This window comes from Leopardus geoffroyi, chromosome D4 (assembly GCF_018350155.1).
Source record: "Leopardus geoffroyi isolate Oge1 chromosome D4, O.geoffroyi_Oge1_pat1.0, whole genome shotgun sequence".
Classification (NCBI taxonomy): domain Eukaryota; kingdom Metazoa; phylum Chordata; class Mammalia; order Carnivora; family Felidae; genus Leopardus; species Leopardus geoffroyi.
Window position 1 is genome coordinate 66,448,030 of NC_059342.1, and position 22,327 is coordinate 66,470,356.

General features: G+C 46.2%; 1 protein-coding gene across 5 annotated transcripts in view; it reads right to left on the reverse strand.

The window, feature by feature from the left end:
- Positions 1 to 22,327, reverse strand: part of ABCA1 (ATP binding cassette subfamily A member 1) — a 133,292-nt gene that overhangs the window by 29,687 nt on the left and 81,278 nt on the right. For 3 of the 5 annotated variants that reach the window (XM_045468369.1, XM_045468365.1, XM_045468366.1), the window contains exons 12-28: positions 21,331 to 21,528; positions 20,313 to 20,518; positions 19,182 to 19,358; positions 16,789 to 17,011; positions 14,841 to 15,062; positions 14,224 to 14,428; positions 13,048 to 13,161; positions 10,777 to 10,948; positions 9,120 to 9,251; positions 8,047 to 8,189; positions 7,705 to 7,842; positions 6,466 to 6,686; positions 5,033 to 5,111; positions 3,986 to 4,188; positions 2,871 to 2,919; positions 2,569 to 2,682; positions 1,356 to 1,504 (exon numbers count right to left, since the gene is read on the reverse strand). In XM_045468369.1, the coding sequence (XP_045324325.1) occupies positions 1,356 to 1,504; positions 2,569 to 2,682; positions 2,871 to 2,919; positions 3,986 to 4,188; positions 5,033 to 5,111; positions 6,466 to 6,686; positions 7,705 to 7,842; positions 8,047 to 8,189; positions 9,120 to 9,251; positions 10,777 to 10,948; positions 13,048 to 13,161; positions 14,224 to 14,428; positions 14,841 to 15,062; positions 16,789 to 17,011; positions 19,182 to 19,358; positions 20,313 to 20,518; positions 21,331 to 21,528 (2,745 nt within the window). Of the gene's footprint in view, positions 1 to 1,355; positions 1,505 to 2,568; positions 2,683 to 2,870; positions 2,920 to 3,985; positions 4,189 to 5,032; positions 5,112 to 5,138; positions 5,212 to 6,465; positions 6,687 to 7,704; positions 7,843 to 8,046; positions 8,190 to 9,119; positions 9,252 to 10,776; positions 10,949 to 13,047; positions 13,162 to 14,223; positions 14,429 to 14,840; positions 15,063 to 16,788; positions 17,012 to 19,181; positions 19,359 to 20,312; positions 20,519 to 21,330; positions 21,529 to 22,327 lie in introns of all 5 variants that reach the window. The other 2 variants (XM_045468367.1, XM_045468368.1) reach the window with 1 other exon arrangement.

The window sequence follows — 22,327 nt, forward strand, 5'->3', positions numbered from 1 at the left end:
CAACATGCAAATGAGCAGTACAGGGCCCATAGCAGAGCTCTACCAAGGCACTCATGGCAGGTTAGAAGCAGCAGATCCTGAGAACTAAACCTCTTCCCTCCAGGCATTTCTGGAAGCTGGCAGCACAAGGCCAGAGGCTATGGCCACCTGGCAGAAGCCCCAAGCTAGAAACTTCAGAGGAAACAGTAGTCATATGTCAGGGTGACTCAGAACATAGGGTCCTGTCCTCTGCCCTCTGAAGACCAAAGACCACACTGGGCCAGGAGCCCAGCTCAGCTCCGAGAAAGGCTGAGAGAAAAGCCCTGGACCAGGAGTCCGAAGACCTGAAACCTGGTTCTGTCTCTACTCTTAGCGTATCCATGTGAAGTCCCTTCCCACTGTGGCCTCATGTGCTCACTTGTAATCTGCAGACCAAGAATAAATGACCCAGGAAGATCCCACTCTGAAAGGGAAACAGCAGCCACTGTCACCATATAATGGCCTCAAAATGCGTCAAGACCTAAATCCTTCTTTATGGGAAAATACATGACAATGATCTAGTTATTGTTACAGCCCTAAGTAGTAGTATCATCATCACCAATCAACGAACAAGGTAGTTGAACTCAGAGAGACTAAGTAATGTGCTCAAGGTCACACAGCCATTAAGTCACAGAACCATAATTCAAATCCAGGTCTGTATCTCCAAACTCATACTCTCCTGCATTATCCACATAGTCTATAGGGAAGAATCTCTTAGTTTTATACTTCTTGATTTTATACTTCTTGGTTTTATAGAGTGGGATAATTTCATCCCTTCTGAGGAAGCAACTTAGCATGCCAACACTCACATGCAGGCAATAGTGTAGTGAGTCTTCTCAGTCTGTTTGCCCATTTTTTTTCTTTCCTCTGTGGCTACCTTGTTGTCAATTTGCAGTTTTTAGAGAAAAATCATGTTTCCAAGAAATGTATATATCAAGTGCATCTGGACGTATCATTTCTCAGGTTATGAAAACTGAATGTGCCCAGCAATTTTTCTGAACTCTGCCTCTCTCCCACAATCCTTTACAGTAAAACTCACAGACACATATACATAGCACCACTCCATGTCAGGCCCCATTCTAAGCAGTTACTCATTTTAATCCTCATAACAGCCCTGTGTTACAGGTATGTTATCTTCATTCTAAAGAGGACTAGATGGAGGCAGAGAAGAAACTTGCCCGCAGACGCATGAATGCCAAGAAGCAGTACCGGGACTGAAATAGTGTCTGGCCCCAGCATCCATCTTCTAACCATAACCCTCTCCTGCCTCCACTGGTCAGGGAGCCAGTAGCCCACCCATGAAGCCAGAGTCCCAGGCCTGGAGCGGCTCTTGTTACCTGAGCAAAGAATCCCTTCCGACTCCGTCTGGCAATCAGCAGCCTCTTCCACAGAAGGGCCACAAACTGCTGCTGTGTGAGTTTCCAGCCCTTCACCTGGTAGGAGCCTTTGCCGTCCATCCCGCTGAGCAGGTCTGTCTCTCTGGATTCTATAAGAAGCCAACACCGAAGGTCACCTGTTATCTTAGGCAGTTTTGACATCACCATGCTCCTCCCTCCAACATCCTCAGCAACCATCTGGGAGGCTTGTGTTTGAAAGCACAAGTGTCTCAAAAGTAAAGGGCTTTCAGGACAAATCTGTGTCTGAGGAAAAGTTAGGACTCCAAATGTCCAACAGTAACAGCTTGTGCCTTCTAGTTCTTGTCTGAGGAGTACAGAAAATGAAGGTACCTTGAGACAATGCAAAATACGTGTTCACATGTAAACTGTTTTACATACAGTCATTCAGATGAACCAAGTCATCCTCACTTTCTCATAGAATATTCTATGCAGCCATGCATTTAGGCTGACATAATTGAGAACACACGATGCTGATCTGTCTCCCATCCATTATATTTTTGGTAAAAGGTAGACACATTCAAATGATCTAAGTACTGACAATGCATAAAGTCAAGGAGAACATGAGGGCCACACACATGTGAGCAGGACTGAGACAGCCAGAAAGGTTTCTGCTCTGAACAACTGTATCAAAATCCAGGTCTTACATTAATGATTCCTAACTGAGGTGCTTTAACATCTTAACAGTATTTGTTTGACTTCTTGCCTCCCCTTCGCCATCCCAGTCAAACACACAGGGACACACTCATCCAGAATATCTAAGTCTAAGGTGCAATTAACTCTAAAAGCTGACTTATTAGAGATCCTTCAACCATTCAAACAATACTTATTTAACAATTAAAGACCTAATGTATGCAAGAAGCCGGGTCTCCACAGAAAATAAATGAATTCAGAGGACTGAGGCAGCATCCTTTTATATTTGTCTTGAGAAAAAGAGCCCAACTAAATGAAGAAAGCAATGAGGATAGGTTCTTTCAGGACTGATGGGTTGCCCAATGCTAGAAAAGGGAACGTGGCTTTTCTCATCTTCCCCCTTCCCTTTGGACCCTGTATGCATCTATCATCCTGAGCTTAAAGCCATCGAAAGGAAACGTTGGAGTACACAAGACAGAAATTCACTTTCCAACAACAGGATACCAATCTTGCCCCAACAGACCTGGGTCTACATCAGAATCATTAGGATCAATGACATCATCTTCAGTGAATGGGCGAAGACAGCTTTGCTTGTCCCCAAAGGCCCGTCTGTTTCGTCTTGCTGGCAAGGTGCCATCTGAAGGCAAAATGAAGAGATTCCACATTTTATTTTTAACAAAACTAACCCTCCTCATCTGTCACGATGTATACACTGAAAATAAGAATGTGATAAAGCAACTCAAAGGGAAAGGCACAGTACTGGTGAGCCAAGACAGCCTGCCGAGGGTGCTGCCCAGAGTGCATACAGCTCCCCCAGAGGGTTACCTGAAGTCTCAGCGTCCACCCCACTCTCTTCAGCCACTTTGAGAAATATCTGAAAAACAGAGGTGAGAATATTCTCAACACCATTTTATGAGAGCAACCATCACTCCCACAATTATTACATTATTGAGTGGCTTATTAGCCCCTAAAGACAAAAAGTAAAAGCTTCCTTTAATAATAATACTTTCTCAGTCACTTGGGAGTGAAGGCATTTTTAACTGGAGAACATTTCCTCAGTAGTCAGAAATATCAATCCAAACAATCCTTTTCAAATTAAAGGCATGACATTACAACACGACAGCACAAGAAATTCATTCTGCATCTACAGGGAGCCCATCAGGTGGCCTCTTCCAGGTCTATGGCTCCAAATCTCTGAGTAAGCTAGCACCATGATAAGTCATCCAAGACAGAACGACCAAAAGATGATGGGTTCCCTATCACTAGAAATATTAAGTCAGGGATTCAAGTATCAGAAGAGAATGTGAACTAGCCAACGATTTCTAAATGCTGAACTACAGACCACAGCCTGGGAAGCATGTAATAATTCTGACTCAAAGACTCTGGCTCTGAGGTATGGAATTTTATTGTCAATAATATCCTCAGATGATTTTTGGTGCATGGCCAAAAATCCAGTGAGGACCACTGGGCCAGAAAAATGTTGTATCCCTCCGTGTCTATGATGTTCTGTCTCTAAAGGGAGGCGCTGCTACATGGTAAAAAGTATGGGCTTTGCAGCCCACACTCAATCAACCCCGATGCTCAGGTCAGCGTCCCCAAGTGCCCATTTTTTCACTTATGAGGATTAAATTAAGTTACAATTATTTAAAAAATGAATGCACCCAATTCAGCACCAGGCACACAGAGATTCTCCACAAATGTTGGCTATTTATATGCATGGCTATGACACAGCCACATCAGGGAGCAATCCTAATAAAGCTCTCCTGTTATCTCACACCACAAATTTAAAAGTTAACTGTGGCCAACAATAGCTCAATATCAATGGCCCAAAGGAGCAATAACCTGCTTCATGGTAATCCTATTCCCCTGGGGAAAGGCAGGCTGCCTGTCCGGCCTTGGGACCGTGGGCTCCACTCTACTCTGACAGTCACTTAACTTACTTCTTCCAGCGTAGTCTCTGAGATGCCATAACTAGAGATGCCCAGGTCTGAGAGCCGGTCATCAATCTCATGGAAGAGTTCCACAAAGGCCCCCTCTTTTGCAGCTTCATAGGGCAGCACATAAGTCAGCTCATGCCCAATGTCTTCCACTAGCCGGGCCTCAGCCACATGCTTCCTGATGAGGTTGGAGATAGCGGATACATCTATAGGGACCAAAACACAGTGACAGCTCAGCTGGCTCAGAGGCCTCCCCATGCCTACTCCTCAGAAGCTAGCTGCCCACACAGGATACCTGTCCCAGATACTGAAGTCAGTCCACATGTTCATCTCTGGCCTGAGAGTTTCTGGGAGTGAGGACTGGGTCTTATTCACCCTTTTATCACCAAAACCAGGCACACTGTAGGTTCTCAGTACATTGTGGGTGGGTGGGTGGGTGGGTGGGTGGAAGGATAGAAGGGCGGATGGGTGGGCGTGCAGAAGACTTTCTGAGGTTAAAAGCTTTGTGTCTGTTGCCTCAACTCTAGGATTCTTCAATGGAAAACTTGAGTAGAGGTAAAGGATCCTTCACCCTTCCCTAACCTTCTAAAGGAGGCTCCTTCATTTACCTCAATAAAGGGGCTAATCAAACAGTTCATGGAAGGAGACACCTTCCTGGAAAAAGCCAGTTGTTAGGACTGGGTATAGACAGACACAGTAAAGCCTTCTGCTCCATATGTGTTACTGGTGACGCTGGCCTCCTATATGTACCTCCTAAGGAAGACACAGCCGGCTACTCTCCATCTTGTGAGTTTTTGCTCTCCTTCACTACAATCCCTCCAATCCCTCCCCATAGTGTGATCTTCAGCAACTCATCCCTGGTTTCCAGGGTCCAGCCAGATCCATTCCCCAGGGGGCCAACCCCCCGACCCCCAATCATGTCAGCTTCTTGGGGACACTGCCCTGCCAGCTCCCAGGCCGAGCCCCAGGTTCCCCAGCAAGCATTAAGCCAATCTGCCACCAAGCTGCACCCTTCTCCCACAGCCACCCGGCCCCAGCCCAGCAGCAAACCTTGAGTCAGCGCCACCAGCCTCTGCACCTCTCCTCCTCTGCCTCCACTCTGCCCAGCTGGGGGAAGCTCAGGCACCACCTGAATAAGAAACCCCAGAATCCTTACCGATGGTCAGCGTGTCACTTTCATGGTCGCTGCCCAGGCCAGCATCAGAACTGCTCTGAGAAACACTGTCCTCCTGATGGCAAAGAAGGAGGTGAGAATGGGTCAGGGACCGAGCAAGGTACAGCCACCAGCACCTTCGCCAGGGAGGGCTTCCATGAGGCTCTATTGTGTGTGAACTGGAAAGGCTTCTCCTAGGAAGCAACGAACAGGGCAGCCATGGCTTCTGAAGCCACTGTCTGACATGCATGTGCTGTGTGGATGGGAGGTCAGGAAGCAGAGCTGTCCATGGGACCGTGGCCTGCCAATGAATGCTGTAGCCAGGCATTTACTGACCTTTGTAGACATGGGATTCACCTGGCTAATTGGTCCAGTGCTTCTCTGGCTTTAATCTGTGTTTAGTCACCTGGGGATCTTGTTAAAATGCAGATTCTGATTTAGTGGGTCAGAGTTGGGCCCACATTTCTGCATTTCTAACAAGCTCCCAAGTAATCCCAATGCTACTAGTCCTCAGACCACACTTTGAGTAACCAGGCACTAGTTAAAAGGTAAATAAGTGGACAGGAGTTGAAGATTAGGATGTAAATGTTTTAGGTGCCACTGGTTCCAACACATAAATCAAATCAATCTCAGGCATAGACTGAAGAACAGAGGAAAAAACATACCTGGTTATTGGGTTCTGGTGCCACCTCTGTTATTTACCTGCTGGAAGACCTTGAATAAACTCCACAATCCCTACAAGCCTCACTTAACCTAACCTGGGGTGATAATCACAATACCTTCCCTCCCAAAGTTGCTCTGTACTTTGAGATGATAGAAGTTAAAAAAAAAAAGTTTGTAAGATAACAAGGCTACAAAGAATTAACTATTATCATTATATTCTTTTATGCCCAAAATCTGCTAGGGTGAGTGTCAGGCATGAAATCAGTGCTCAATAAATATTTGCTGTTTTGTAAGTTCAAAGTGAAGGTCAATGAGATCTAGAGGTAATAAGCAGCAACAGCAGGACTTTCTGGAAATAGGGTTCCTCACTCTCAGCAAGTCTTTTTCCTTCGATATAATAAAGCCCTCTAAGGACCTTCTTTATCACTCACTGTGCCTCCACAGGAAACAGGAAGTGGGATTCAACCAAATTCGGACCGCAGGAACACAAGCCCCCTGAGCTTTCCACATACAAAGTATGATGTGATTTCAAAGGGACCATAGCATAGGGCGATGGTGACCCCCACGCGGCAGAGTGGGGTGGAACTGAACAAGCCACTCACAGCCGACCAGCCCTGAATACACTCCCTGGACCCAGTACAAGCCCAGCACTGAAAATGCAACTCACCTTCTTCAGGTATGACACAGTGCTACTGCTATTTCTGCAGGAACTGAGGGAGGATTCCACATCTTTCTTGACCAGGGTCAGGTAGTAGCCTGTTCCCAGCTGGTTCTTGAGAAACAGGGAGGAGCCCACACAGCACAGCTTCCCATGGGAAATGATGGCAATCCTGTCCCCCAGGATGTCTGCTTCATCCATGTGGTGTGTGGAAAGAATAATGGTCCGGCCTGCCAAACACAAACACAAGGACGTGGGACTAGTGACGCCTGTTGGTTCTCACTGACTGAAGCAGCTGGAACTGCAGAAATCTTAGCAGCGGTAACCAAGGCAGAAGGACCTGGAAGCCTGGGTGGCCATGACCCCGAAGATGGAACAGTCAACCTCACAGATTCTGCATCCTCACAGGACAAAGAACATAACATTCATTTGGGAAAGTGCTACATGTCAGGCAGCGTGTGAGGGATCTGCATGCATTCTCAAGTAACTTAATCCTCTATGAAGCAGGCACTGCTGTTATGATAGGTAAAGAAACTAAGACAAGTTAAACGACTTTTCCAAGTTCTCAGGGCCAGCCAGAGCCGGCCCCAAAGTCCATGATCCTCATTTGCTCATCTATTTTTTCAACACATATATGGCACCATGTTGGGAACAGAGATGAACAAAGACACAGCCTCCGTTCTCAGCAGTCTCAACCTATAGGGGAACATAGTTAAAGTAGACACATCTGAGTTCTATGCTAGAGGTAGCTCTAGCGACCATGCCCGTTATCCCCATTACTTTTCTTTCTGGCCCCTAGATCAGGAAGCCTAAATGTTAAGTGTCTTGTAAACCAGGACTTCCACATACATACCATGGGTGAGCACAGAGCTTTAAGAAAAGAAGTCTGAGGGGCGCTTGGTAGCTCAGTCGGTTAAGCATCCAATTTCGGCTCAGGTCATGATCTCACAGTTCATGAGTTCGAGCCCTACATTGGGTTCTGGGCTCACAGCTCAGAGCCTGGAGCCTGCTCTGGATTCTGTGTCTCCCTCTCTCTCTGCCCCACCCCTGCTCACTCTCTCTCTCTCTCTCTCAAAAATAAACACTGAAAAAAATTTTTAAAAGAAAAGAAGTCTGACATTTTCCTTGAGAAGCAATTCTGTTGCTCTAGCAACAACAGCCATGAGACACAGCCCCAGCCATACTTCTCAAGAGTTTCTCCATCCCTTCCTCCCAGTCCATAACTCAAAATAAATACACATCGGCTACCTTGTCGATATTTCAGCAGTAGCTCCCATATTCCCCTGCGGGAGTAAGGGTCCACGCCAGCTGTGGGCTCATCCAGAATGACAACCTTGGATCCCCCAACAAAGGCCAAAGCCACAGACAGCTTTCTCTTCATTCCACCTAAGAGACAGAGAGAGAGAGATGTTCCAGAACTAGCCCCAGACAGCAAAGGCAGAGGTATTGAGGGACAAATGAAGGCACCTACTTGGGGACAAGCCAAGGACCCATTTATGACCTACTCACCACCCCTATGGGGACACTGGGGCAGCTGTTGTTTCCCTGGTGTGTGCATGTGGGGGAGGTTGTTGGAGGAGGGGAAATCACCTGAGAGCTGACTCGTTTTGCTTTTCAGTTTACTGGGAGGCAAACCAACATCCAGGGCCATTTGCTCCATCTCTGCTTTCACATGCTTCTCTGAGAGCCCCTTTAGACGTGCATAGAACCAGATGTGTTCTTCCACAGTCAGCCTGGGGACAGAGGGCAGGTCAGATCTGCACCCCCCAGGCTGCATCAGAATACAGTGCTTCCTGACCCAGAACAGAATAGGCATGTTTCCACCGCCCCCAAACCTTTTCTAACTTTATAAACTTCTGAAAAATTATAGGAAGAATCAAGACAGAACAACAGTAAGCAACACCTAAGCTGCTAAAGAAGCCAAAACTGTCATGTGACAGGTCCCTTCCTACCAATTCTCAGCAGGCCTGCCCACCACACATCAGGCAGCTGCAACTTTCAATCTCAGGTCCTCAAAGGGCCCACCCTGCAGCCCCATCAACCAAGAAGCTGGCTTGGCAATCACCTGGAGCAGCCCTCGTGAACCTCAAAGGACCTCACACTACACAAGAAAGGAGGTCCCTGTGGAGGACATGAGCCTGAGCTGCTTGCATTAGGTACGAGGAAATTGGGGCCCAGAAGGGGAGAAGTCCTTGCCCAAAGTCACAGAGCTCAGGTCTTTCTCTGCTCCAGCACAAGGGCTCCCTGTGGACCTGAACTGCAGACAGGGCAACGTGAATGGAAGCCAAGCCTTGAGCAGGAAATGCTGGGCCATCATGACAAAGGCCTTGAGGCGCTGCTAGGTTCTGGGTGTTAGAGCCACAGCTGGCATCGAGGAGGCATGTGGTGAGAGAGAGGATGGGCTAATTGGCCCTCTAAAATGTCAGCAATGGACAGCACTATTTCCCAAGTCCACATCCACCAGCCAGACTGATGGGACCTCTCCCCCACCCAACAATCACCTCCAGCTTTTCCTACAACAATGGACAACCAGGTCTCAGAGTGCAGGCAGGTGAGACCCACCACCCTCACAAAAGGTAAAATGCTTAAGTCCCACTCCACCCATGACTCAGGACACACACATCCAGAGAGGGCTTCCTTCTCACAGTGCTGCTGGTACTCACATGTCAAACAGCACATTGTGCTGGGGACAGACCCCCAGGTTCTGCCGGATGGTGCTCATCTCAAAGCGAATGTCTTTCCCCAGGATGTAAGCAGTGCCCGAGGTGGGAGGGAACAACCCCGTCAGGATTGACCTGAGGACACAAATTTCCAAGTGCAAGAGTCAGTGTTAACCCCTCTCCTCTGAAATGCTCCAGGCCAGGCTGCAGAGTCAGGACAGCTATGGCAGAGGTAGCAACCGTCCCACACCCCCATTCCTTCCTAACAGACCCTAGCTGCCCTGCATGAAGCAAAGAAGTCTTTGCTTTAGTGAATAACTAGGAGTGAGCCTATGTGTTGGAAACAGCACTATCAAGAGAAGTGTTTTTCAATGAAGATTCCAATTTGCAATGGAAAGTACAATTTGAGGGGTGCCCAGGTGGCACGGTCAGTTAAGCGTCCAACTCTAGATCTCAGCTCAGGACATGATCTCACAGTTCGTGAGTTCAAGCCCCACATTGGGCTCTGTGCTGACGGTGTGGAGCCTGCTTGGGATTCTGTCTCTCCTTCCCTCTGCCCCTCCCCTGCTTGTGCACACACTCATGCTTCCTCTCTCAATATAATAACCTTTAAAAATTTTTTGAAAAAGGAAGTACAGTTTGAAACAAATATTTTGTAAGTCTAAAATCATATCCATGAGAAATGGACAAACCAGAACAAGTTATTCAAAGATAAAAATCATTTTTGTGTTAGGCAGTATGACTTTTGCATGCCTTTTAAAAATTATCTGAGCCTGGGCGGCTCAGTCGGTTAAGTGTCTGACTTAAGCTCAGGTCATGATCTCACAGCTCATGAGTTTGAGCCCCGCATTGGGCTCTGTACTGTCAGCTTAGAGCCTAGAGTTTGCTTTGGATTCTATGTCTCCCCCTCTCTCTGTCTCTCCCCTGCTTGTGCTCTGTCTCTCTCTCTCTCTCTCTCTCAAAAATAAACATTAAAAAAACTAAAAATATTAAAATAAATAATCTGCCATGTTCATATATTGATTTTGCATTAATAAAAAAAGAAAGAAAAAAAAAAAAAAAGACTACGACGACATATAGGAAAAGGTCATTATCCCCAAAGACATACCTTTAGCAATGGTTGAGGGACCACACTGAAAGTCACTGAGGCTAACTCTGGTGTTTATGGCCCATGCTCCCTTCTAAGGCTGCCCACTGTAAGGTCTTTATAGGTCCCTATGGGTCCCAGGGAGGGCAGTCATACAGCCAGCTGTCTGGCCATACCTCCTTAGCGACAGAGCTCCTGGAAATCACTACTTCTCTCCAACATATCAAATCTTTTTTCCCACATTCCTGCTTCAGAGTTCTAACCAAACTGGTTCAAGAGAATCTTTCTGAGAGCTGTCAAAACCTCATGTTCCAGCAACAGTGCAGAATTCTGAGAACTCAATGGGAAAGGTCATCAAGAGGCTCCCAGGCAGTTTTACTCTTAAGAAAGAACATCTAGCAAAAATCAGCACCGGGAACTCACTCTTGTGATTAAGTAATATGAGCCATTCATCAGCTCCTCATGTGCTCTACCTCTGCCCCAGTGACCAGTGCAACGTCCTTACGTATGGATTTCTAACTGCACTACAGAACCTTCCTGTGGCTGATTCTGAGAGCCGCACCCTCTTCTTACATGGTGGTGGTCTTCCCAGCTCCATTGTGGCCCAGGAAGGAGGTAATCTGGCCCTCATAGAAATTCAAGGCCAGGCCATCAACAGCCACCTTCATGCCATCTCGGTAAACCTTCATCAAGTTCTGAATGGACACGCCCAGCTTCAGGTGTGTGGGTTCCTCCTCCATGCAAACTGTCAGAATGCAGAAGACGGGAATGAACTCACAGAAAATATCGACAAGTGGAGCACAAAGACAGAGGGGCTGTGCCTGTCTTTCAGAACTGTCCTTGGATAGTTTCTCAGGCAAGTAGGGAACTAACATTTATTTAGGGTCTATTTGGGCAGTAGTGTTGGTGATAGGAATTCACTGATAAAGGAGAATTCACAGTCTATTGGGAGAAAAAGATTTGACAAGCATTTAAAATATACGAGGCTGGGGTGCCTGGGTAGCTCAGTTGCTTAACTATCCAAGTCTTCATTTCCACTCAGACGATGATCTCACGGTTCATGGATTAAGCCCTGCATCAAGCTCCCACATCAGTACGGAGCCTGCTTGGGATTCTCACTCTCTCTCTCTCTCTCTCTCTCTCTCTGTCCCTCCCCCTGCTCATACACACGTGCACCTCTCACAAAATAAACTTAAAAAACTAAAATATAGAAAGTTAAAAATTGTTTAAAAAACACATTGAAAAATGCCATGGAACTGAGCAATAGCCAGACCGGGCAACACTTCACAGCAATAAAAAGGAACAAACTACTGATACACATCACAACTTGGATGGATCTCAGGGGAATTATGCTGAGTGACAAAGAGTCAATCTCAAAATGTTACATACTATATGGTTCCATTTAGATCACATTCTAGAAATAATAAAATGTACAAGTGGAGAACAGATTTGTGGCCGGCAGGTGTCAGAGACCGGGGAGGAAGGGAGGTGGAGGTGACTACGGCTTTCAAAAGGCAGAATGAGGGGGTCTGTGTTCACAGAACAGTTCTGCATCTTGACAGAGCTAGTGGTTACATGGATCTGCATGTGACAAAGTGCACAGAACTAAATACACACACGAATGAGTCCATGTAAAACTGGTCCAATCTGAAGAAGATCTAGGAGTTGTACCAATGTCAGTTTCCTGGTTCTGATACTGTGCTATAGTTATGCAAGGTGTTACCACTGGGGGAAACTGAATGAAAGGCACAAGGGAACTGTCTCCCACCCCCATTCTGTTTCTTGCAACTTCCATGAATCTGTAATTATTTTAAATAAAAAGGCTTTTTGTTTATTTTTCAGAGTCATGCGATCTCAGAAAAGGAAGTGACTGACCACCTAGGACTCTAGAAAAACTGCACGGGGGAAGGGGTATGAAACTAGATCTTGAGGAAGGAGTAGTAATTTAGAGGGCAGGCCAGTTAAAGAAAGGGATCATCCATGAGAGGACACAGCACATACAAAGGCACGGCGATGTGGGAGAGCATGACATGTCCTGGCGACTGTGAGCAGTTCTAGGTGATTGATTCAGAATTAGGTATAGACAGGAGGTTGGGCAAGAAGAGGAGGAACAGCAGAAGAGGCTGGGACAGTGGGCAAGGCGGGTTGTAAGTTGTCTAGTCTGCTTGCTAAGGAATGTCAGACTTTTCCACTGGCAACTAGGGGAAGGCAAAGAAGAGATCAGCAGAAAAGGGACTGACTACTTAGGAAGCCACACTGAACACAAAGATATTTTCTCTCCAAGAACCTGAGCCAACAGCCCAGAAGGCAGAGCTTTTGCTAAACTGTGGGCACCTCCACCTACAGTCAGGAGCCAGGAGAGGATTAGGGCTCTGGGTAATGAGGGGTGAGAATATCAAGAAGCACAGACTGAGCTCTGGCAGCCACTTGGTGTCAGCCTACACAGGTTCATATATCTATCACTATGACAAGGCAGGCAGTGAGGTTATGGTTCCACAATGACAGCTGTCTTTACCTCTTCTTCTTAGCTATTAATTTATCATCAAGAGTGTGTGTTGGAGGAAGGTAGATGTGTGGAAGTATAGAGATCAAGGGCCTCTTTCCTAGAAGCCAAGAAAACAAAGGCAATGTCCCTCAGGGAACCAGATAGCGACTCCCCAATAAGTCAACAACAGCACTGGACACAACTGGCATGGGAGAATTTGGAAAGATGCACTGCATGTGATTTCTCTACCCCTAGAGTGGTTTTACATTTTCTAAGGGGCAAAAGCCATCCTTTGCCCCTGACAGCGCGGGGGTGGAGTGGGGGTGGGAGTGGTGCTCAGGCAGGTCAGCAGCACTTACTTTCTGATATTCCCTTCTGGCTGGAACCAGGGTGGCTCTTCTCATCGCTTTCCTCACCGAACCAGTAGGATTTGGTGCAAGGAAAATACCAGGGCCTGGGTATTCCATACTGGCCTGAAAGCAAAGATAAAAAACAGGATGTAAGACAAGCTTGGCAACATGCTAGCATTCCCAAGGTATCACAGCCAGAACTACTCCCTGCTTGACACAGCTTCTGGAGATGGGACAGACTGGGATGAAGGTGGCAGTAGGGGGAGCTAATATTTGCTGAGACCTACTGTATGTAACATACATTCTACACCTCTCTGAATCCTCAAACGACCCCATGAGATAGGTTATCAACCCCATTTTACAGATGTGGACACTGAGGGATAAGTAGCCTACCCAAGGTCACTCAGCCAGTAAGTTAAGAACTCAGACTCTGAATCCAGATCTGTATGATACAAAATTGCATCTTCCATGCCGGAAGCCCAGGTACAGGTCATAAACATTTCACATACACTCCCTTAGAGGAAAATCAGGTGAACCAGAAAATGTTAAACCTCACTCTCTCAGAATTTGATCTATATAAAAATGTATCCAAGGCAGGTCTTGGTCAAGGAGATTTATTCAGGGAAGTATGAAAATGAATTTTTATGAATGCTCATTTGATTGAATCACAGGTAAGGGCTTAGAGCCAACATCTCTTACTATTCACAAGCAGTACCCAGGCAACAAGAACGTCTCCTGGTGGGAATTCTGGGGACACAGAATTAGAGAACTGGGCCAGCACTAGAAGGAGGAATCTTCTGGATCAGCTGACCCGTGTTACCCAACCAGATTTGTCCTCAAGGACCAACACTTACCAGCTGTGTGTCGCCAGGCAAGGTACTTTTTTGATTCACAGTTCCCTCATTTGCAAAAGAGGTTTGTGAGAGTAAATTCCAAAGTATACCTAACATTTTGCACAGCACCTGGCGCACGGTGCTTGAGAAATGAGAGCTATGTCAGTAGCAAGAGCTACACTTTCAGCATCAGCTGCTTCTCCTTGGATGGCTTGCCTTGGGTCTAAAGCCCTAGCCACTTTCCAGGGAGCACTGAGCTCTGTAGAAATTCCAGCACAAACAAGGGGAGCTCTTCACCTAGAAATCACATTTCCCTAGCAGATGGCTAAAGCAGTGTGGAAGCCCCATGTACCTGGAAAGACAGCCTCGATGTACCACGTCATCACTCCATAGATAAAGGTGTCAAACAGCATCATGGAGACTGACGTGGTGAGGTTGAAGCCATCTTCCTCCATGGGGCTCTCAAATAGGTTGTCCCACTGCACCCCAATGCCCTGCTCCTCAAAAAGGGCGAAGTATTCACAGCCAAACCCAAAAGCCACAGGAGACAGCAGGCTCTGTGAGAAGGAGGCAAAAGTCACTTATCCATCTCCTTGTGTCTCATTTTCTATTATTTCTAATGGAAATTCCACCCAGAGAAATTTGAATTTGCAAAATGGATCAATTACAAGATATGGAAGTATTCACCTACAGATCCCTTGAGGGTAGTGGGCTCACTAACAGCATATAAAAGGATTCTATTTTTAACTGCTCATTATGCACACACATTTCAGAAATGCATGCATGATGGAGCGTAAAACTTTTAGAATTTTATGCTTCCAAAGATGCCCCAAAGGCTCAGCAATCTTGCATCCCATGCCCACTGACCCCCACCCCCAGATACACACACACTCCTCTCCTGTTCTCAGCCTTGGACTACAAACACCCTGCGGCTGTGCCTGCAGCTCCTGCCCAAGGGTGGTTGCTCACCACGAAGATCTTGAGCGTGAAGCCCACATAGTCTTGCCACGCCACGCACAGGACATAGGGCAGGTAGAGCATGAAGTAGATGATGCCCCCGCAGGCTGCCGCCAGGTTGGCTCTGGAGAAGAGTGTGCTGATCAGGAAGCACTGCAGGATGGTCACCACAGCAAACACGGACAGAAAGACAAACACCACGCTGGGGTCGCTGTAGGGCAGCAGGTTTCCTAACTGGGAAAGAAGAGACCTATTAACTGTGCTGCCCCAACAAGCAAGCACATCCTTGCGCCATCTATGGGAAGAAGCCAGGGCTTACTCACACATCTCAGAGATAACATAGGGGAATAGCACTGCCCATTGTTCTGATGAGGAAACTGAGGCTGAAATAGCAGGATGGTGACTAGCCCAAGACCACACAGCAGAGGCAGGAATAGAGGAGTCCAGGGCTGAGATTCAGTCAGACCCATCCCAACGGACAATTTTGTTCTTTGTTTCTCCAAGAAATACCACTACCTGGTTTCTCCTCTTATAAGGACTAGGACTCTCCCTCAGCACGAAGAAAGAGTTGTGGGAGACAGCATTCTAGGACTTCCCCCTCCAAAAGCCATGGAAAATGGCCAGGAAATCTTACTATTCCCCCTTGGTAACCTGCCATGGGTTCTGCATTCCCACAATCATCCAAGTCTTGTGGACCGGACCTTTCAAGTCTCTCTCTGCCCAGTTCATCTGGGTGTATCTGAGCAGGACCAGCCAGCATGTGGTCCCAGAGCAGTTCTTACCCACCAGCCACAGGACCACTGCCTCCACCATGGAGCTCCACCCTTGCAGTCAGATATCAGATGATGAGAGGAGGTTGATTTCAGAAAGCACCACTCTGTCCTACTGTTGGGTGACCTCGGTGAAGCCCTTAACTTTCCTTGGCCTCATCTGCTTACAGGTTAAATGCATTAGTGAAGGTATAATAAGAAAGCACAGGTGATGTGCTCTCAACAGTGCTTAGCAATCACTAAGTGCTCATTTGTAACTAACAGTAGCTAATATTCAACTAAATGTTAGTTCCTATCCCTTTGCACTCCCCTCACTTTGAAAACATTTATTTTTACATGATGCATCCTTAAAACAAATGGTTGTAAGGAAAAAAAATTAGTATACAAACCTATTAATATATGGGGTGGGCACAGAATACCGCTGCCCAGAGTCCCTTTGGAGGGGGAGCATGTTGCCTGGCAGTCACAGCAGACAGCGGTCAACTAGGTGTCAACTCCTCTGGGTCTGTCACAGCCACAGAAAGCTGCCTGGCCCTGGGGCACATCATTCCAATGATTGATTGAGGGGCCTGGGTATGGGGCGTGGGGTGTCAGGAGGGAGACCTCGGGCCTGGGTATTTCAGCTCAATAAGGAAAAATTCCAGCAAGCTGTGTATGCTCCAGAGTGCCTGTGGGGCTGGTCCTGCACTGCATTTCATGCCTCCTCTCTCTGTTCAATCTTGCATACTCCCCATCCCTCCCGTAGATGTTGATCCCTAATCAATACCCATTCACCAAACTCTCAGCCTCTATTTCCAGAAAAACCTAAGCTGCAATAACACGCATCTCTCAGATTATGGTTTTTAAAAATTCTGGCAGAATCACTACCCAATACGCCTAAGGAAATGCACAGCTCTCAGATGCTGCCAGGACCACTGCCAAGGAGATGTCATGGCACAGTGTGTACCTACCTGGGAAGCAAGATCCCTAGGTTCTAGCCCTTCTCAGCCGCTAGCCAGCTGGGCTGACCCCTGGGCAAGTCATTGCCCCTTTTTGGGCCTCACTCTTCCCGAATATAGAACGAGGAAATTTCAAAAGATGGACACGTATGACCCCTTCCCTCCCAAATACTCTTGGCTTTTCTCCTCACACAGCGGATGTTGGCTGTGCAGGAGCTCCCTGGCAGCAGGGGGCTGGTGTGGCAGCCTTACTTTTAGGATGACCACCAGCAGGCCGGCGCTCACGAGCAGAGGAATGAGGCTGCTGATGAACCAGCTGAACCAGAGGATGCCATTGTCCAGGCCCATGATGCGCATGGTCTCCTTCAGCCGCGCCTCCTTCTCATACACGATGCCCTTGATGATCACAGCCACGGAGTAGATCCAGGCCAGCGTCATGAACAGAGGCATCGACCGGCTCATCACCCGCAGGAAGCTAGAGGCCCCACAGAAGGGAGGAGGAAATTACGGGGAGTGAGAATCAGGCTCAGAGGCCAGCGTCCCCAAGCCTGCGTGAGGGAGGAAGCCCCGAGAGGGAGCCCACGAGGGGCAGACCCTCCAGACTGTGAAACGTACGGGTTATCAAAGCTTCATGAGGAGCTCAACATACTGACAAACCAACGGAGTGCCGCCAAGTGGAGTTTCTTTGGGGTCTGCTTTAGCCACGAAGTAACTACGAGATGCAGGTTATTTTAAAGTACTAAAGAAACAAAAAACCAACTCCTTCTCTCACAAAAGTTCCGTATCTCCAAGGTCATCTCACTTTTGACTTGTACAACTTTGTTCACAGATAATGTAGAAACAGACTCCAGGCAGCTCTTGTCAGTAATATTTCAAATTCCAAACTAGAATAGGAAATGCGGTACTGTGGCGTAAAAGGGACACAGACTTTGGACCCTGGAACTCCAGGCTCAAGTCCCAGCTTTACTATTTATGCACTTATCTGCTATGTGACAACAGGCAAATGCCCTTAATGCATTAAGCTCCCATCCTGTCCTCATCTTAAGACATCCTTCCTAGAGTAAATCTTAGATGAGGGGTTGGGCAGTGTGTGGGGGTGGGGAGGTCTTTGGACAACTCTGGCTAATCTTTCTGAAGGTAAAATACAAGATAATTCAGGATGACTTGGAAAAAGCTAGAGGGAGCCACATGAGGAAATCGTTGCTCAATGCAAAGCAGACAGCAAACTTAAGAAGAGGCTCCCTGCTCCTTCAGCACTCTGATCTCTACACAGTTACACCAGAGAATAAGAGAATTTCCAGAACTTGGAAGAAACATTACATATCTCAGATGCCTGCAATAACTACACCTCTGCCTGTTCTTTCTTACAAGAAATCATTAGATCCAAACGCACAGTTCCCACGAGGTCTTGGCAGCTTAGTGACTAAGTACCAAAAGATTACCTAAAGTCTAAGATAAAAAAGGCCTTGTTCAGTCTTATTTGGATTGTTTCAAAATGTGATTCACCACTTATAAAGAGGGAGTGGACAAATTTATATGCAGTCACTCTTTACGGGTCTAGATCACGGTTTCTGTGTTTGGGGAATGTGTATCTGTGTGCATGTGCCTGCATGTGTTTGTCACAACACTTTAAATTTGCTCTTTGAGGGGCGCCTGGGTGGCGCAGTCGGTTAAGCGTCCGACTTCAGCCAGGTCACGATCTCGCGGTCCGTGAGTTCGAGCCCCGCGTCGGGCTCTGGGCTGATGGCTCGGAGCCTGGAGCCTGTTTCCGATTCTGTGTCTCCCTCTCTCTCTGCCCCTCCCCCGTTCATGCTCTGTCTCTCTCTGTCCCAAAAATAAATAAACGTTGAAAAAAAAAAAAATTTGCTCTTTGAGCAAACTTTAACCAAAACGGGAAGGTTGTAAAAAAAAAATGTAAGTGCTGGGGGCACCCGGGTGGCTCAGTTGGTTAAGCATCTGACTTCGGCTCAGGTCCTGACCTCATGGTTCATGGGTTCGAGCTCTGCATCAGGCTCTGACCTGACAGCTCAGAGCCTGGAGCCTGCTTCAGATTCTGTGTCTCCCCCTCTCTCTGCCCCTCCCCCACTTATACTCTGTCTCTCTCTCAAAAATAAAAAAAAATTTTTAATATAAAAAAATATATATGTAAGTACTGGCAACTATGGATAAAAAAGGAAGGAGGGGCACCTGGGTGGCTCAGTCAGTGAGGCGTCTGACTCTGGATTTCGGTTCAGGTCATGGTCTCACGGGTTTGTGAGATGGAGCCCTGTGCCCGGCTCTGTGCTGACAGCATGGAGCCCGCTTGAGATTCTCTCTCTCCCTTCCTCTCTGCCCCTCCTCCCTCTCAAAATAAACAAACATTAAAAAAAAGGGGTGGGGGGGAGATTACCAGTATGTGCATATTCATGTCAGTGGTATGGCTGGAACAGTCAACTACCTCCATCTGGCATCTTATTTCCTAAAATCTTCACTGAATTTCAAAAAAGATTTTCTTGACCAAATCAGCACGCATGTAAAACAAATAAAATCAAAGCATCCTATCTCCTTTGGTATGTATGCACATGCTTGTGTATATGTGTATGTATGTTGCATATATACTCTCTCTAGGGATTGAGTTAACCAGTTACAAGAAGATGGTAACTTACATGTCATCGACATAACAGGGGTAGGGCATCTGCTGCACATAAACACCAGTTTTCCTCTCAGTGCCAGTCAGCACCCTGATGATTGCCTGTTCCACCACATCTTGCAAGTAGGCAAAGCCCCCCCAGACGTACCGCATATCCTCAAAGGGGTCAGCCCGAGGACCCGGGTCCCAGTACCTAAAACCAAACCACAGGTGATCAAATATTCATTAGAACCATAACACCAAAAGAAGCCAGGGGCCCCTGGGTGGCTGAGTCAATTAAGTGTACAACTCTTGATTTTGGCTCAGGTCATGATCTCAGGGTTCATGAGCTCGATCCCTGTGTCTAGCTCTGTGCTGACAGCATGGAGCCTACTTGGGATTCTCTCTCTCCCCTTCTCTGCCCCTCCCCCACCCACACTCTCAAAATAAATAACCATTTTAAAATAAATTAATTAACTATAAAAAATTTTAAAAACCAATCACTCACAATCCTGCCACCATTACAAAGCCACTATTTTCATTTTTGCATCTTATTTTCTGGTCTTAGCGATCATGTGCACTTATGCTGAAACACATGTAATCAGAGTGGGCATACCACCTGTTGGTTTGGTTTTCTCCCCCTTTGTTTGCTACCTAACACTGCATTAAGTGGACATACCAAATTTTGCTTAGTCATTCCCTTTTATACTGGTTATTTGACCTTTTTTTTTATTATATGAAATTTATTGTCAAATTAGTTTCCATACAACACCCAGTGCTCATCCCAAAAGATGCCCTCTTCAATGCCCATCACCTACCCTCCCCTCCCTCCCACCCCCATCAACCCTCAGTTATTTGCCCTTTTTTGTAAAAATGGATCATGCTAGTGCAGGGAACCTAAAGCCTTTTTTCTTTTTTTCCTCTTGATGTAATGCCATGGGATTAATTCTCTTGAGTGGGAATGCTGAATCAAAAGATGGTATTTTATGACCTTTGAAATAACAGTCTCTAGCAATGAATGTGCCACTTTCACCAAAATCATGCCACCAATTTGAGGGTTTTTTGGGGGGAATTTCTACCAAGTTATTAGTTAAACTGAAGTGCCTCTAGTCATAATAACTGCTCTTGTCATCCCCAAAACTGGCTGGTGTGGCAGCACTGAACTCACCCATCTTTGATTTTATTTGTCCTCTCCACATTGTCGATGTCCATTCGGATCTTGTACTTGACATGATGGGGCAGCTCAACACTGCCAGGAGTGATTCCGGTGAACACGATCCCAGCCCAGAACTTCCTCTCATCCAGCAGCTCCATGGACTTGTTGATGAGCCGGACTTCTGTTGCTATCGGTTCGAGCTTGTTCAGGTTGACACACTGAAGGAAGAGAACAGCCTTCATAAGAGCACTGGTGCCCAGGATGATACACTGTGGCCAAGGCAGACTCTGTCCTAAGAGGGACACGCTGACTGCGAGCCATTTTTATCCCCATGCGCTCATCCTCTCCAAAGTCATTTTCTAATATTCAATTGAGAATGGAGTCTTTTGTTTTTTAGCTGCAATTTAAGAGTAATGCTGGAAGTACTTAGAGATAAGTTACTTATATTGATTTTTGTGGAGGGAAAGAGGTTGAAACAATGATCATACCTCATTTTCCTCAGTCTTCTTGGCAATTCTGAATCGTAACTAACCAAGTAAACAGACCAAAACAAAACAAAAACAAAAACACAAAACACAAAACAAAAACAAAACAAAAAGCCACACGCTCACAAAACACACCTTATTTGTCCCTATTAAGTCACATAATTTTTAAAACTAGATTTTTAAAATGTAATCTATCCTATTAGATTTTAGATAAATTTAATAAATAATGCCTTTTTAAGGGCATGTTTTCTTGTCATTAGGTTTTGAGCTACAAAAGCTCCGGAAAACCTACAAGACGATGGACAAAAACACTCTTGAGGGAGATAGAATAAAGCTAGAGTTACGTCTGTTTTGTTCACACGTTCAGTCATTCAACTTTTATTGAGTGCCTTTTGTACACCGAGCCCTGTATTAGGTTTGAGGGATACTACTGGAAATAAGACTAGACATTATTTCTCAACTTTCTTCCAATCCAAACCTCATTGGACCATCTCAGAGAAAGAAGCCAAAGACTTCTCCAAATGATCCATGGATCATATCCTCACCTCCATGAAACGAGAGATGGTCTGAATTGCCTGGTTGGTCTCATTGAAGGCTTCTCTCCAGGTGTATACAGAGCCATTAGCAGACTGGACATCCTCTGGGTGCTTGGCCAAAAATGCCAGGATGTCTCTAGCGGTCCAATCTAAGCCATCTAATTGCTGTTCCCAAAAGTGGTCATTGCTTCTGCTGTCCAACAGTGTCTGTCGTTCCAATGAGAAAGTACAAGCAATAAACACCAACTAAATCTAGATACTAAGTCTTATAGGATTTACAAAACCTAACCTTTTCACATATGTTGTCTTTTTTTTTTTTTTTTTTTATCTTCATAGAAAACTGTAAGGTAGAAATAGTGTTCCCATGTTACAGGTGAGAATATGGAGGTTAGGGGGGTGGAGGGAAAGTATGATTTTAACCAAGGCTGAGTCACAATGCTAACAGGCATGGAAGTGAGACTCAGAGTCAGACTAGTCTGGATCTAGTGTCCATATGTTTCCAGTCTAGCCTAACAGATGAACTACAGTAACAACAATGATCATACTTACTCTGTACATTTTTTATATTAGATTTATAAGCTTTACCTCACACAACTCCATGAGGAAGATCTGTCTAAAAGTTCCCATTTTTACAGATGGGAAAACAAGTTCAGAAGTTCAAGTCCCTAACCTAAGTTCACACAACTACTTTGGTAGCAAAGCCATGGTATGAAACGTGGACTCTGATTCTACCAAATCTTCCCCCTGCACTGTATCGTCTTCTTCTTTTGAGACTCAAGCTGATGACTCTTCATAATGACCTTATCTCTAGACTGAATAAGACAAACGCACTTGTGCTGTTTAGTCTGGGGGGAGGCTGCCACTGTAGAACCAAGTAAAATTGCTGGATGCGTGGGTGGTGATGCAAAAGAGACCTGCCTTCCATTTCTCGTTCCCTAGCTGGTTGGTTTCCCACGTGGGTCAACATGGAAGAAAAAGACAAACCAATCTGGTGTTCAACCAGTAG